The sequence below is a fragment of the Plasmodium knowlesi genome (assembly GCF_000006355.2).
Source record: "Plasmodium knowlesi strain H genome assembly, chromosome: 14".
Classification (NCBI taxonomy): Eukaryota; Apicomplexa; class Aconoidasida; order Haemosporida; family Plasmodiidae; genus Plasmodium; species Plasmodium knowlesi.
The window spans coordinates 1,695,471-1,712,650 of record NC_011915.2 but is presented as its reverse complement, the minus strand read 5'-3'; the positions used below and the strand labels follow the sequence as shown (position 1 = coordinate 1,712,650).

Below are 17,180 nucleotides of genomic sequence, written 5' to 3'. Positions count from 1 at the left end.
TGAGCACTCCTCCGCCCCCCGAGATTTGCACGTTATGCATCATATGGTATTCCTCACACGTAACAGATGAAGCGACACACCTGGTGCAGCACACATGAAGCACGACCACCGAAACGTAAAGCAGGATTATATCCAGATTAATGCACCAATTTCTTGATCATGTAAAGTAACAAATTGACCTAATCACCCATTTCTAAATGCATGTTTAAAAGAAAGGATCATGTGTGAAAGATAACCCCCAATTTCTATGAGCATCCGGAACCCCTGATCGTTTGTTTTTTCCATTTGTTTTTTTTTTATTTTTTTTTTTTTCTTTCATTATACATTTTACACGTTAGTCAAATTGAGAAGGAATATAGTAAATTGGCAGAACTATCACGTCTTAAAAATTAACGCATAAATGCATATGTTCCGTTGAAAGTGATGCACATTTTTTTTTTTTTTTTTTTTATCTTTTCTTTTTTTTTTTTTCCTTCTTCCTTCTTTAACATCTTTCTACTTTTTATTTCCTTTCCTTTTTTTTTTTTCCTCCTTTTTCTAAGTGTTTCTCCTTGGACATTTTTTGCGTTAAAGTCAAAATTTCCCTTTTCACTATTTTAAACCATGCCGTAATGCACTTATCCAAATTGAACAAAAGCATGACGTGTAAGAAAATACACGCAAAAAAATAGAGTGTAGTGAAGGTGGCAAGGAAGCAAAGCAAAACCATTTTTACAACAAAGCTAAGGGCGACTCAGCACAGAAAAATGTAACCAAATGGGAATAAGGAAAAGGAGGGGGGGGGGGGGAAAAAGAAAAAAATAGTTTCGCAAACAATTACAATATTTATGACCGCAAATTGTTAATAAAACGAAATTATGATCTCTTAAAAAAAATTCGACTTTTTCTGAAAAGAACAAAAGGTGTTAGAAAAAGTGTTAGAAAAAGTGTTAGAAGAGGTGTTAGAAAAAAAGTGTTACAGGAATGTGTTTCGCCTTCCGTGAAGTTCCTTCTATGTATTTTTCTCCATGGGCTCATCATAATTAAAGTCGGGATAATCATTTTTTATATCCCCCTCTTCCAAATCGTCCTCCTTCTCAGTGTTAACGAAATAAAGCAGGGAGGCTAGATACAGTTGCACATTTATGAAAAAGGACAGGACATTTTCGCTTTTGATAAATGAGGGCATCTGTGCCTGCAGAGGTCGTAACGAAAAAAAAAAAATCTGATGAATTTATATCTTAATATGCGGCAGATAGCAACACGCCGATTCAGGGAATGTATCGTAAGGGTGAACACAATAACTGATGGTTCTTGCGTGGCCAATGAGCTTCTGCGCAGTCATGCTACTTTTCATATTTTTCCCCCGCAAGTTTTTGGGTACGCCTTTGTATATGGGTCACATGTACATAGATGTACACAAGAATAAAGTATGGACACATAGATATGTACAAAAGCGCACTTTTGCATGCGTCGCATTTATTACCATATAGTGCTTGAGAAATATGTTGCTACAAAGCACTCCCAGGGAAGAATGCACTAGGATGGGCAGGAGGGTTAAGAGTAAAGTGCGTATTTTCATTTTCCTCTTTTCTTCCTTGCTGAATGTTAAGAAGTGGGCCGTCAGTAGCATATTAACTGCGACGGAGAAGAAGCCCATCTTTGAGAGAAACAAACCAAGTGCAGTGATTGGCAGCATCAGTGTACTAATGTTAACTATTTCTAGGAAGCTCTTCCTGCAAAGGTGTAGGAGGGGAAATTTGTGTTCACAAAAATAGTATTCGTCATGTTAGAATTTGTCTCTCTCTCTCGTGTTATTATATAAGGTTGTAGTCACTTAATAACCACTCGACCTTCTCTGTCCTAACGCTCATACCACTTAAAGACTCGGAAGAGGAAATACCCACTGCTGCCTAACTCTTCGCCCAGGTTTTTCAACACCTGTTCCTTCACCCTTTCCTCGATGTTGGCGCTCTTTATGTAGTCAACAGACAGTTCGCTCGTATACTCATCATTTCCAAACAGGTGAAATTTCTGTTTCCTTTTAAAGTCGTACAAATTTCTTTGAATTATTTTCTGTGTGATAAAAAAAAACGTATCTTTATATTTTAATTTGCTCTTAATATCGCTGCACGTTTTAATGAACTCATCGTGGGCCTTAACCAAGTCGTTGTAATTGTCTCTCTCAGTTTTCCCAAGCTTCCTTAGGTATTCCTTCTCCTCTTTATCTAGTTTGGGTGGGGAAGGAAAAAGGGGAAAAAAAAAAAAAATTAATAAAATAAAATATGAAAACGCTGTACCGTTTATTATCTCTCCCTTTTAAGAGACTAATAAGTTTTTTTTTCCCCTCCTTCTGTTGTCAGACGCGCATTTCACGGAGCTTCTCTGACTCTCCCCGTTCAGCGTATGCCCCGCTTTGAAAACGGGCACTAAAAGTGGGAGCCCGCTGATGTAAGCATATGTATAAATATATACACATGTTGATATCACATCAAATTGGCACACGGCATGTGATTATTCCGCGAAATGGCATCTTTGCTTTTTTTTTTTTTTTTTTTTTTTTTTTTTTCCTCTTTTCCCTGCTAAAATGCTAACTTAGAGTATATCTGTCCTGCTCATTCGTAAAGTAATTTGAAAAAAAAGACAACAATTTATTTTTGTATTTCTTTGGCTGACTATTTTGCAGACATTTATAGGGGAACCTTTCGTTAAGTGGACACTTGCTATACAAATAATTGACGGACGAAATTGTTCTCACATAATTCTGCTTATCATTTGGACTTGATAAAATTTTATAATTTACATGAAAACAGGAGTAGGTTTTTATAGTCAGGATTACGAACAGGAGAAATTTTGCTATCATTTTTTTAGCAAGCGAGATTATCATTCTTTGGCACAAGTTTCACAAAAAAAAAAAGAAAAAAAAGAAAAAAAAGACGAAGGAGACGCAGAAGAGGAAAGATATAAAGAAGGGGGTCGTAAAAAAGAGGAGTCGTTGTTAATTCTTATTTCAATAATGTGATAGGAGAGTGTGAATTTTGGCTAACTCGCTTTCTCCCCCTTTCGTTTCCCCTACTTTTCCTTTCGCTGCTTCCACTCCTCATTTTAATTCAACAATTTTGAAAGAGTCAAATAGAAAAAAAAAAAGAAAAAAAAAAAATAGAGGTATATTTCTCTACACAATCATTTCATTTCCGTTCCAGAAAAAAAAAAATAAAATAAATAAGTGAACCCCTCCAATTTTTCCACTTAACACAATTGTAAGTTCGCGATATGTGTAAATTCGTGAAGAAAGCTACTTCATTTTCATTACGGTACATATACTTACAAGCATGCATACACGTGGAGCAGGGATGGTAAAGCGGGAAAATGCGTTTTTCTGTTCGGTAATTTTTTTCTGATAATTCAAGCAATTTGTAACAATGATTCTTTCGATTGTGTAAGTACTCACACAGGCAATGTGCGAAGAGAACGCGGCGAACGAAACAATTCAGGTGAAGAAACCAACTGAACTAAACCGAATTGAAGTGATGAGAAAAATGAGTCTCCTGGACGCGCCGTATCCCTCTGTTTTTTTTTTTTTTTTTTTTTTTTTTTTTTTTTTTTATTTCAACTCCTCCATATTTTGTCCCACCGGCAGGAATAAAATGGATGCAGCGGATATGAAGCACAGAAGAGAGGAAAAAATGGTGCTGTTGTTCCATTATTATCGCACGGAGGAAAAAATTGCCAGGAGAATTTATAAGCTAATGGAGAGACGACATTTCTGTTAAAATACTACATACAACGTGTAAGTTTTTTTTTTTTTTTTTTTTTTTTTTTTTTTTTTTTACCTGCTACATGGAAAAATGAGCATAAGCGCATAGCTAAATTACAAAGCTGCGTATATATATTATTTCCTTTTTTTCCGTTATAAACAAAATGAAGAACTCTCAGATTGAAAGAAAAAAATACTCAGTTCATAATTTGGTAAAACTGATTAATGAGAGGAATAAACAGAACGTAAGTAATAAGCAGCTCGCTGTAGGAGCAGACGGTACGACAAGTTTCAAGGAAGGGAACGGTCTGGATGGAGAAACGCACAATGATTTCTTCCAATTTGAGAATAATGGGCAGATGGGAAGAAAGGACAAAGCTAGCGTTCCCGCCGAAAATGGGAAAGATGGGAAAGATTGCGGAGAATGTAATGATGATGACGACGACGATAAGGACGTACCTGATGACGAACACGCTGGCTGCACGTATGGGGAGGAAGGGGCATCGGCCCCCCCCGGAGGCAGCGAAATAAAACTATTTATGTTTGACTACAACGAATGCCAAAACCAAAAGTGCTCCTGTAAGAAGTTATACCGATTTAAAAAAATAAAAAAGGCTCCCATGAATAAAAAGTTTAAAGGAATCGTATTAACGCCATTCTGCGATAAATTCTTTTCCACAAATGATAAAGGCACTATGGAGAAATTTGGCCTATCCGTAATTGACTGTTCTTGGAAATCGCTGGACTTATTGAAAAAATCCAAATTCGCAAACCAGAGGAAACTACCCTACATTATTGCAGTTAACAGTATAAATTATGGAAAGCCATACAAGCTTTCCTGCTTGGAATCATTGGCATTCTGCTTATATGTGTGTGGCTACAATAAACAATGTACAGATATTCTTAACATTTACAAATGGAGCTCAAGTTTTGTAAGTCTGAATGGGGAGTTGCTCGATATGTACAAATTATGCAACACCCATGAGGAGGTGAAGAATGCTGAAGATGAATTTATTAATAATTCGCTAAAAGAAAAAGAGAAACGGAAAGAAATAGACCACTACAAGGTTATATATGAGGATGGCTACTTGTAGTTGTAGCTTTCGTCATGGCGCGACGCGCGTTTACCTCTTTTTTTTTTTTTTTTTTTTTTTTTTTTTTTTTGTCATTCCATGATGTGTGTATATATGCACTTCCATGGACTAATTTTTAAGCGCTAGCTAATTTGTGCATTCCCCGTTACACAATGTGCATCCGTATATAATTCAAGAGACTAACAATATTTTGTTTCCGCCCTATTTTACCGTAAAGGAAGGGCTGTGCAGATTGGCCCATTTCTTTATAATTAATTTGTTATAACGTAAAAAGATTTTTAATTTGTAATGCATGTCCATGGTGTAAAATATATATATATATATACATAAGCATATATTTATATACACATAGTTACATATATATTCCCCATGCTTTCGTCACCTGTTCAATTTACATAAGTCGTCCAATCGTACTTGCTATAGGCAGATTTGAACGCCTCCACAGCATTTACATACTGCTGAAAATTTTGAAAACATTTATAAAATTTATCCTTCTTAAAAAGATCTGTAAAAATACATTTACACATATTTATATAATCATAATTATTTTCAATTACTTGTATATATGTCTCCACTAGCGAAAAATTGACTGAAACGTAGGGGATCTGTTTCGGTAGAACATTATAAGGGGCATATTTATTTTTCGTAATTATTAACTGCTTGTTTTCTCTATATAATGAATTTATATCTTCCATATTTTTTTTGAAATAAATTTTTGCCTTCTCAAGTAACTCCATTGGTATTATGTAACAATTAACATATGTATGTTTTGTTTTCCTCAATGATATTAATTCGATGCTAGCATTAAAACAGTTATTAAATTCGACAAAAATACACGTCTTATTGCTTTCCTCCAACATGGCTATTAGCGACTTCATATGATTGCGCATGTCTTGCACGATATCAAAATTTGTGTTCGTTACGCTAGTGGTATGTTCAATAGGCGAAATAAATAATTGATCTTTTAAAAACACATTTTTATAATTATAGTAACATATGTATGATTTCTCACTGATACTGATTATATTTAATTTATTTATTTTGCTGAAAGAGTTGGAATCGATGCAAAATTTACAGTCTACTAAATTTTTGTTCAATGCGTTCTTTAACAACATTTTTTCTTTTTTTTCCGCTATTATTATTTCCAATTTGGCGTTCAACTGCGTAATTTTTTCCGTACAATGTGTCTTCATTTTGTCTTCATTTTGGCTACTAAAATGAATTTCGGTCTTTTCCCTTCTGCTCTTCCGTTTAGTTTCATCACCCGAAGGGGAACTGCTCCTTTGCGAGTCACTTGTTTGTCCACCCATTAGGTAGCTTTTCTCTGCTATGTTCTTTTCCTTTTGTTTTTGCTTTTTTCCCGTTCGTTCGCGCTCTACACATTTGGTGGTTTTCCTATTTTTCCTTTTTTCTTCTATCTTTTCCTCCTTTCTCCTTTTCTTTCTTTCGTCCCTCTTCTCCGTTGTCCTCTTCCTTCCATTTTTGTCTCTATCCCTATATCCCCTTCGATGCTTCTCTCGCTTTCGTCTTTTCGTCTTCTCGTGGGATGAGGGAGAGGAAGTGTGTGAAGAGGTCGAAGTGGAGGATGCGACAGATGAGGATGATACGGACGTGACTGCAGATGCGGATGTAGCTGACGCATCAGAGGAGGCACTTGCCGAGACTCCTTTCCAGCTCCTCTTCAAGCCTTTACTTTTCCTTTTAAGAAGAAAATCTTTACATTTCTTGTCGTAGCTTTCTTTATCATTTAGTTCGTCCCTCTTTAGCTTTCTCATATCAGACAGGTGCCGATCGTGCATTCCCTTAACCCTAATTTCCTTGCCCCTTTTCTTTTCATTCGCCTTCTCTTCATTTCCGGAATGTACATTATTCTTTTTCAGGAGATTTAGGAAGTTGTTTTTCGCGTATTCGTAGAACTCGTCCACGTTGCTCATTTTCGACTTCCCTTTACGCGGAATGGAGGGGAAAAAATATGCCCAAGTCCGATTGCACAGAAAGGAAAATAAATCAAGCGAACAAGCGAAAAAAGGAGGAGCAACTGCTCAGTTCATCTCCGTCGCTTCAAATCGTTAACGCCAAGTAACTACGGAAATAAGGCTCGCCCCTTCATGCAATGTGAGTTGCGCCAAATGGTAAGGATTGCCAATCCATGAAAACGAAAAAATGAAAAAATAAAACAACGTATGATATATTTTAAACTTTTCACAGAGCATTAAAAAGTGTGACACAAATTAGGAACGGAAAAAATTACAAATCAGTGAAAGGACTGCGTTTTTTACCTTTTCGATTATGCATAATCTCATCACTTAAGAAAAATGAAAAAATTAATAAAGAACAGAAACAACTTTTAATTCTAAGAGAAACAATTTAAAACATGTTTAACCTAAAAAGATTGAAACATGAGTTCTTCGGAACGGTTTCCCCCAAACAGGTGAAACGTTATTCAAACTTGTGAAAAATAAAAAAAAAATTCCAAATTTGTTTAACCCGTTTAGACCTTCACTTGCGGGTAATTAAGCCGGAAGGCGTCAATTAACACTGTCCGAGTCGCTTGAATTTTTTATTAGGAAATGCTGAATGGGGAAAAGAAAAAGAAGTTTTATTGTCGTATTTTTTAACAACCACCTCGCGCATTTAAAAGATTTTTGTGCACACGTTTTGAGTAGGTAAATACACGGATACAGGAAGTTATGCATTTTTTTTTTTTTTACGTTTATGTAGGGATCATCCGTTGACTTAATCCATTTGTTGGACTCCCTTTTAGCGTTAGCTAATATGGCTTCTCGTATTTTCTCAGGAAATTGCATTACATCACCTAGAGGAAAAAAAAAAAGGGGTAGGTGGAAAAGAGAGCGATTCCCTCAAAGTGTGCAGCAGTGTAAGTGTATATGTTATGTGCCACACATCCACATGAAAAAAAATTACCTGAGGGGGTGACGAAATCCATCTTTTTGACAACAGGGGGAATTTCGTACTCTCCCATTGCAGCATTCATAATTGATAAGCTGTTTCTATTGTAACTGCAAGTAATTTTCTTTATGTTAAAGTAGGATGGTTTGAAATATTTAAACATGTAGAGGGATGGATTCAGAAGTTTTATATTATCATAAATTTCTGGTTCCTCGTAGATGATTTTTTTTTCCTTTTTTTGTTCCATTTCTCTTCTTCCGTAGTAGGAGTAAGGTAAATTCGTTTCCTTCTTTTTCTCTTTTTTATCATCACTGCTGATAATTTCGACTGCGCTGAATCCGTACAAGCAGAGGTTGTTCATTAGGACCTGCGGGATAGGGCAGCCACATGTGCAACACGCGTTCGTGTGAAAGGGTATGTACACACAGGAATGCTCGCTCATGGATGTGCATGTCGAGGGAATGGCTCAACAGAGAAAACGCGCAACAGCGTAACTGCACTCAGGGAACGTACCAAAATTTCATCCAAGTCGCAGCACACATCCATAGCTTCAACAGAATCCCACAGAGGGTCATGAACGGGGGAGGGGTTGGCAATGAATATTATTTTCCCCCTCGTGAAGGCGGCATCGACACCGTTATTTTCACTTCCTGGATGGGGGCTTGGTAAATTGTTCATCTTAGGTTTAATCCTGAATTTGTTAAAAACGTTAAAAGTATGGCTGACTACAGGGGTAGAAGTTTCTTCTCTTTTTTGGATAAGCGCAAATTGTCCCCACATGTACACGGAATGTTTAGTGTTCCCAGGCTTGGCAATGAGACAGACAAAATTATCTGAACATGCAATTTTGATTACGCTAATGTTTGGCGAAAGGAATCTCAAGGGGTAGATTGATATTTCATCGAGGTTCCTTAACTTATTTTTATTTAACCCTAAGATGCATTTGTAATTATTCCCCCAAATATATAAAGAACTTCTATCGCTCCTTAGACATACATTGTAGCTGTCATTACAAAGAATTGAGTGACACTGAGATATTAAGAACGCGGGTTCGTACACATTTTCGTGGAAATATTTCAAGTTGATAAAAAAAAAATTGCCACTCATGTACAGATCACCCTTTCTACAAATGTACGCACTATGATAAGATGCGCAGCTAATATTCTTAATTTTAATTTTGTTATTTAAAAAATGTTTTATTACTTTAGGATATCTTACTATACTTCTTTCATATTTTTGCCCACACTGCCCAAATAGGTTACATCCCCAGGAGTATACATTTCCATTTTCTGAAAGAGCTAATGTATGTTCAGACCCACAACAAATGTTTGCAATTTTATTTGTTTCACTTACCACTTTGGTGAATTCCACTATTTTCTCATTTTCCCCCTTACTATTTTTTTTATCTATTATTTGGTAATCTACAATGTCCTGCATGGACTCCCCCCCATGGGTGTTCGAAAAAAGGTTTTTATCAATTGTGAATTTACGTTTGTGCTCGAAAATTAAATGTTGAATATTTTTATTATATTTGTTGCATAGACTGTGTTCTGTGTATTTTTTCTCATTCTTCTTCTTCTTCTCTGATGGTGAAGCGCTGTTTTTTCCCCCTTGTATAGGTCTACAATTCCCATTCAGGTGAGAAGAGGCGTTTTGGTTTTCTTCTGGAGGGGGTTCCACACTGCTGAATGTACTTTCCCTTTTCGTGGTATCCCATGTTGAGCTATATTTTCTTCGACTATAATCTGAGGGGTCCATCATATCCTTCCTCCTTGCCAAGGGAAGCAGCAAGGATTTCCTTTCTCTGTGTTTACCTTCTGGCTGAATTGGGTTTGAGCACGTTGTGGAGAAGGGCTTTGTCTGACCGTTCACATGGCAATTTGCTAAGTTATCCACTGTGCTACTCGCCATGCTGCCTGCCACACTATTATGCATGTTCTCCACTGCACGGGGAGATTCCCTCGTGTGGTCTCCCGTGTGGTAGATGAAATTTTTCTCAAACAAGTTGTAATAGCCAAGCTGTCCGTAGTCATTTGAACCCAAGCTGTACACAAACTTGGCGTAGTAGTTTTTCCGATTCCCATAAGTGTTACTCTTCCGCATGGTGGTGGTAAACCCGTCTTGGCTATCACCAATAGGCTCACTGATAACACTTTGGCTGATGAGAAGAATGGTGTGTGATCCCCCAACGAATATTTGTATAGACCCAAAAACGGGAATATTAAAAATGGTATTCTCACTATTATTAGTGCATTTCTGAAACATTTGTTTCATGTGAATTATTTTTAGAATGCTGTTAATTTTGTATGCCCATGGAAGAGTATAATGATAGGAGACATTTTTATACATTTTTAAATTAAACACAATATTAAACTGATGATTTTTCTTTTGAAATTTCTTAAAATAAAAAAAGTACCATTGTTTTAGTAAAATGTGATAAGTCAAAAGTTTCAGGGCTTTTTTCTCCTTCAAGATATAATATTTGTAAAATGGAAAATTATTTTTTTGTAAAAAGTAATACTTGTTCTTGTCATACTCACTGCTATATATGTTAAACTGCACTTGTGAGAAGATGGTTTTTAATTTATAAAAATTTTTCCACCATCTCTGAATTAAAATTATACTTTTCTTCATTTTCGTATACCTCATTCTTTCTATACATGTATGTACGTAAGCCTGTGTGAAGTATATGGCTTCCATCAACATGGTGAATTGCTTCTTCACCACGTACGCCTTGTAGTTACTCTGGATTTTAATAACAGCTTCTGGAATTTTAAACTGACTCTGAATGATATTTCTACTGTATATATTTTTTATCAAGTAATGATAATTCACCTTAGTGAGGACATTAGAGTAGGACAAGTACTTTCTCTTAATTGATAAGAAGCAAATTTTTAAAAAGAGCTTTTTCTGGAAATTTGTAAGACACATGTATCTTCTAAAGTAGGACTGAATTAAAAGGGCAGATTTGTTAGGTATAATTATTTCATTTAAATTTTTTACAATTTTTACCTGAACGAGATATGTTCTTATGGCACTGTTAATATTTTCTATAGCCTTTTTTTGAAATCGTTCCCTTTTTAACTCTCTATATTTTCTTTGCTGCATTATTTTTCTATACCAGGATTGTATGTACACACTGGCTGCATGACGAATTAGCTTTTTCTCATTCTTCATGAAATTTTCCTTGCACAACTCCAGCGTCTCCTTCGTTTCGTCAAAGTTTTTATTTTTTACAATGTAACTATAAAATATTATAAATGATACGAATAAGTTTTTCCTTCTCTCCATTGTTTTCACCCTTTCGAGAAACAGGAATCGCCTCATGTAGTTTTGAATGACAATAATTTTGTCTCTAAGGAAGAATTTTATTTTCCTATTTTTGTACGATAAGTAGCAATTCTCAATTTTCCTCACGTAAGGAACTATCGATTTTACATACTTGGCTCTCAAATTTTCTAAAATAAAGTAAACATATTTACTTAACAAAATAAAATTACGGAAATAAAGCGTATTTTTTGATATGTTAAAATTGTACAAAATTATTTTGCATAAATCTTTTTTCTCCTGAAGGTTTAGGCAGTTTAAGTAGTAGAAATTTTCTGCGTTTTTCCTTGGGTTTTTTTTCTTCTTGGATACATGGCTCTGTTGGCTATTCCCTTCATCAGATGATCTGCCTCCACTGATCAGGTTCCCCTTAGTGCTTGTACTTGAGCTGTGAGCGTCATATCCACTTGGTTTTGAAGAAGCACTTCCACTTGCATTGGTAGCTACATTCCTCCTTGGATTAGTAACCACATTCAAATTTGAGCTGTGAGTTGTGTGTCTATCCGTATTAGACTCGTCATTTCCATTAGAACCTTCCTCAATACTTCCATCATCACTTGCATCTTCCTGAACGATATCACGCACATTAGTATGAGCTTCCATGTGTTCGTCTTTTTTCCCCAGATCAGCGATCGCCGCACCAGTGAGAGAGCTCTTTTCCCTCTTCTTCTTACACCTGAGCTCATAATAATTGACGAGCTTAATCAAATCCCCATCCCTGCTGACGTGGATGCAGAATAGCAAATATTTCTTAATAAAGTCCAGGCAGGTCAAACTGTGATACAGATACTTAAACTGGTAGTTAAAAATTCGTTTCAAATTTAACATGTCTATAACAGATTTTATATGTTCCTTGTTTATTTTTTTTTTCAGTTCAGAAAAATCGGTGATTTCTTCCCTTGACATGGTAGCTGATGTGAGAAAATATTTTCTTCTTGACCTTGTTATGCCGCTAAAAAATGCCTTATTTGAAGATGGAGAAAAAAGTACATCCTCCCTGAATATATTACTTCCGTGCCTACTATTGCTACTTCTACTGCTACTGCTGCGAGATTTTCTCCCACCATAATAAACATCCAAGCCTCTGTCATTTCCTCTGGCATATTTGGTCATGTACTTAGGCACTAGGAATGTATCTTGTCTTGTTTTTTCCTTCTCATTTAAGAGGAGCACGAAGAATTTCTCATATGTATTCTTTATAATATTGGAAAAAAAGCAAATTTCGTCGTATAAAAAGTTGCTCCTAGAATTCTTCAGCGGAAACGAATTTTCAAAGAATAATTTTCTTAAAAATTCCATTTTACTCTTTTCTATAATTTGTATGGTGTCATTTAGTGCACAAAAATCTTCAATATTATCTAGAATCATGTTATTGCATCGGTACGTAACCGTTTCATCGTTGTAATGTACAATACAAAATTTTCTTTTCCTCCTTCTTTCTGCCACATTGCCTCCACCTGCATGCCAGTCCTTCTTATCGCCTTTGGCGATGCCTTCCATCAGCTTTAGTAGCATTCTCTCTGCATACTCTTCATCAGCCAATTCTATTTCGCTCTTTCTCCGTTCATCCTTCTTGTAATGGATGATTCCCACGGAGTGGTCATCACGACTGTTCCTGCCACTACATTCCAGATTATCATTGCTATTGGCGCTATATCCTTGATTAAACATTCTTCTGGAATGAACCCCCTCAGTAAGACGCCTCATTACACGTGAAATTTCTGCACAGTATAGATACATCATTTTGTAATGCTCTGCTTTTATGAAGACGGATGGCCTTATGCCCTTTACCTCTTGGCAATTTTCCATGGTGTGTAAAAATTTGTATGTATATTTTTCTAGCAATTTTAAGATAGGATCCTTTCCAAATTGAGAAATGTAGCAACTCATCATACTACCTCTGCAGATATGATCACTCAATCCTTTGTACATATCCACAGTGTTTCCTATGGCAGACTCGTAATTATCGTTTTTTTCCCTCGACTCATTTAATTCTTTTATTGTATGCACGAGATAGCTATCCATGTTGAACATAGAAATTTTCAAATAATAATGGTGCAGGATTTCGTTATATATGTTGTTAATAAGGTGGGCCAAGTTGTTGTATTTTTTCTTTTCACACTCCTTTATGTTTTGTCCATGTATGTTTGCCCTCAGGCCAGTATTGCTATACACATACAAGGAGTGGACAACGGTACCATTAAAGAAGTAAGATCTAAGGTACTCATTAATTTGTTTTATTATCCTAATTTTTAATCTGAAAAAAATAGTGGAACATAAATTTTTGAGCCTTATCTGATTACTTAAAATTTTCATCATCACCTCTAAATCTACACCTAGTAAGAAAGCTATATATTCCTCCATTATATGTCCTTCGAATACTATGAAATAATTGAATTCATTTCTCTCATCATTTCTCTCACCATTTCTCTCACCATTTCTTTCACCATTTCTTCTCCTCGTATATTTGTACATGTGTTTCTCGTGTCTATTGGATTCATCACCTTTTTCCCCTTCGCTCCTTTCTCCACTGTCGTCCTTAAGAATTCTTAAATGATTTTTATTGCTCAAGTTCATATGCACGTTCCGATCGAAAGGATCGTATATGTTTCCACTTTTTAATCTGCGCACTCTGGTCGCCTTTCCTTCATCTCGCTCATTCTGCAAAATCTCCCTAATGCAACTTATGCTTACGTCTTCATTCGTAAATGAACTAAAATCGCTGCTCATGTATTTCTCATTTGTAAAATTTAAAAAACTTGAAGAACTCTGATTTGAATAATCCGATGAGGCCTTTGTCCCTCCTTTGTACATTGCTTTTGACTTCACTAATTTTTTATAGTCCTGTACATTAATCAGCTGCAGTTGCAGGAAATTTAGTGTTTTTTCCTCATTTTTATGCAGACATTTCCTTATGGTAATATATATATTGATAAAAATTAGTGCAAAATTTAACTTAATCATTGAAAGGATCTCTGTTTCTGTGAAGCCTAATTCTAGAAAATAATCAAACGTTCTGCTTATGTCGGTTTCCTTTACTTCTATGTCAGCAGGAGCCTCTACATAATTCTTATATATTTTTCTTATATCAAGTGGGTGTAATTTTAAGTGCTTATAGTATTTATTCGAGCTATCCAACAGTGTGGTTTCAAGAAGGAAAAAGAATATGTAGGGTATATTAAAAATTTCGTTTTGATTTCCTCTTCCCTTTGAGCGTCTCTCTTCTTGTTGCTCTGCACTGTCTGTCCCGTCCTCCATGTCTACAACGTTGCTATCAGATTCGTTATTCAGACTAGCAGGTAATTCTCCCCCACTTTGTGTTTTTTTTTTTTTTTTTTTTTTTTTCTTCCTGTGCTCATATTTCTTGGAAGTTTCTTGTTCTCCTCTCCCAGCTTTGCTTCCCTCATCCCCGCTAGATTTCCGGTGATCTATTTTGTGACGGTCATTCTGAATATCTGCATGGGAACTTTTATCGCCCCCCTTTTTGCCTGGCTTATCTCCCAAATTCAGGCGCTGTAGGAAGCTCCCTATTTTCGTGCAGATATTTGTCACATTACTTTGATCATTTAAGAAACATGGAAGGACATTGAAATATAGTAGTCTGTTTTTGTTACTGAAATGAATGACAAAGTTATAGCATTTGTAATTAAAAAATAAGTTAAGAACATTCATAACATTTTTGTACGCATGATATAATTCTTTGTTTTTTCCCTTCTTTATTATATGTTTGAATACATAAGTACTTACTACATTCTGATTACTGTTCTTTTCTCCACATATGAAAATTAATTTGTTCCCATATTTTGATGAGCTAAGATGTGCATCTTTCGAATCAACCAGATTTTTATATCTTCTCAAGTGGGTAGACCTGTTGAATACGTTTCTTCGTTTGTAGGCGCTCCTGTTGTTTAGGTAGCTTTGTCCCGAATTGGAAGGGACAGCGCTGTCCCGGTCAAGGCCATCGCTCTTGGTTCCCCCAATGAAGCCCTTACCAGTACCGCTAACCGTATCATTTACAATATAATTCGTAGTTCCTTTTACCGTTGCTCTAGGTTTGCCCCGGACAGAGCCTCCAAGTGAATAACTAATTGAGCGACCTACAGAACTCCTGAGGGAGTCACTAGCAGAACTGTCTATAGAAGAGCCCCGTGGGTCGGTCCTAATGTTGAACACCTCATTAAAATTCATTCTAAAATTGCCTAAAATATCCTTGTGCACTTGCGCCATTTCATCGTTGCTTTTGATATATAATTCCTGCTTCAATTCCGTTAAGTTTTTCTTCCTCCTCTTGAACTTGTCAAATTGGAAGATGTTCTTTCTCCCTAGATCCATTCTTTTTTGCCACAAGTAGCTGAACACATTTTTATCATCCTCCCTGTAATTGCTATCAGAAGAATCATGCGAATTTTCGTGCGACTCAAATTCGGATTCACCTTTTACCAATTTCTTCTGTAAGGCATAATTAATGAACCAACTAAATATATAATTATTTCTGTTCTTTCTTTTGAACACCAGTTTGTAAAAGGCGTCCACGCATTCGTGAGGGTTTATAATAATCAGCATGTTGTTAAATATACTCAAATAAATATTTTCCTTGTATCTCTTAATAATCAAATCGCAGATATCTGAATTTACCCTGTACACGTAGTAAATGTCTTGTAGATTTTCCATGTTGTAACTGCGGGGGGAAAAGAAGAAGAAGAAGAAGGCATTGATGTGTATATATGTGCATGCTTTGTTGCGTAGTGAACAAAACGTGTTTTCTGCCTTCTTCTGCGTACAGAATCACATGTTTTTCCCCTCAATGGAGAATGAAGATATGTTGATTAGTGGTAGACACCTATAAGTGATATTTTTCCTAGCCAGATTACCTCATGATGTTCCCATTTTGGATAGCAAAATTGTCGTTTTCTTTTTTAAGGAAGTAGTCATACTTGTTTGGCAAGATTAGTTCGTCATTTTTTATAGCAAAATATGGTTTCCTCATTTTCGTTTTCCGTTTAATTAAATAATCTCCATTGAAGTTCAAGTCTTTCAAGTTACATAATTTATCCCTTCCCTTCGATTTTGAGTAAACACTCTCATTCCATTTTACGTTAGAAAAGTTCGTTATATTTACATCGTTCCTGTGCCTATCAGGGATTTCGTCTTTCCTTTCATTTTCCTGATTGAAAGTGGCTACTTTTCGGCTGACTCTCGACATAACTGTTCAAGGTCGCCATGTAGTACACACCATGTGGGATGGTGCGTGCATCCAGGTGTTTAGTTGAGCTCACCCGTGTACTAACGCTTACGGTATGAGTGAGTAACCATTTGGAAAAGGGGGGGAAACACATTCCTTCGAAAATAGGTAGCAGTTTTATGAGCTCAGTGTAACAGAAAAAATGCCCTTACGCATTGTATTCATACAGACGCACACGTGAATTTTTTTTGTCCGATTTGCGGAAAATACAAAAGGAAGAAATGTGTACATATGCAAACACGCACATGTGTACAAAAAATATATATATATATTTTTACATATATATGTATGTGTACATATTTTCACCGTGCCTGGGACTGTTCTCAAGAAAATATCACTAAAATGGGTAACGCGTTTAAAATGAAAAACACCGAGCGGTACCTGGAAAAAAAGGAAAAGGAATCCTGCACATGATCTCAACTCCCGCCCACTGAGGCCAAAAATTCGGTCGTGAAATTCCAAGTGCTCAAAAAAAAAAAAAAAAAAAATGGAAACAAAAATTATTTCTTACGCGAACAAAATTGCCATATGTTTAAAATAACATGCTCGAAGAGATAACGAACTGGGAAGGAAAAACCTGCGCAAAATTTGCACACTGCGAAAAAGCCATCCAACAAAAAGAGAAAAAAAAAATTAAAGGAACAGATCAAATAAATTGATCCCATATCAGCAATTTCTCCGTAACAGTAACTACAGATAGACAGTTTCTTTTTTTAAGCTTTTCATGTACCTGCTTCGCAAAGCCTAACAAAGCATACAACGATCTAAACTGACGAAATGGAAATTTAGCCGATTAAAGGGTACACCGAATTCGTGAGAAAGTAAAACCATAAAATGGACAAAAAGAAAAGCAAGCTATGCGAACATTTCT

The 17,180-nt window shown here is 35.9% G+C and overlaps 4 protein-coding genes across 4 annotated transcripts; 1 reads left to right on the top strand and 3 right to left on the bottom strand.

Annotated features, from left to right (window-relative positions):
- Positions 1-991: 991 nt before the first annotated feature.
- PKNH_1439800 (conserved Plasmodium protein, unknown function) lies at positions 992-2,842 on the bottom strand (the record flags this gene model as incomplete). The annotated part of the gene is made up of 4 exons (XM_002262240.1): positions 992-1,174; positions 1,466-1,715; positions 1,856-2,207; positions 2,575-2,842. The coding sequence occupies 4 exons, from the start codon at positions 2,840-2,842 to the stop codon at positions 992-994; spliced, it is 1,053 nt and encodes a 350-aa protein (XP_002262276.1).
- Positions 2,843-3,900: 1,058 nt separating this feature from the next.
- Positions 3,901-4,830, top strand: PKNH_1439700 (ribosome biogenesis protein TSR3, putative; the record flags this gene model as incomplete). The annotated part of the gene is made up of 1 exon (XM_002262239.1): positions 3,901-4,830. One exon carries the CDS (start codon positions 3,901-3,903, stop codon positions 4,828-4,830), a length of 930 nt encoding a protein of 309 aa, XP_002262275.1.
- Positions 4,831-5,216: 386 nt separating this feature from the next.
- PKNH_1439600 (debranching enzyme-associated ribonuclease, putative) lies at positions 5,217-6,764 on the bottom strand (the record flags this gene model as incomplete). Its single annotated transcript, XM_002262238.1, has 1 exon — positions 5,217-6,764. One exon carries the CDS (start codon positions 6,762-6,764, stop codon positions 5,217-5,219), a length of 1,548 nt encoding a protein of 515 aa, XP_002262274.1.
- A 594-nt stretch (positions 6,765-7,358) lies between these two features.
- PKNH_1439500 (conserved Plasmodium protein, unknown function) lies at positions 7,359-16,270 on the bottom strand (the record flags this gene model as incomplete). The annotated part of the gene is made up of 5 exons (XM_039113665.1): positions 7,359-7,403; positions 7,542-7,645; positions 7,756-8,107; positions 8,254-15,745; positions 15,939-16,270. The coding sequence occupies 5 exons, from the start codon at positions 16,268-16,270 to the stop codon at positions 7,359-7,361; spliced, it is 8,325 nt and encodes a 2,774-aa protein (XP_038970035.1).
- Positions 16,271-17,180: the final 910 nt, after the last annotated feature.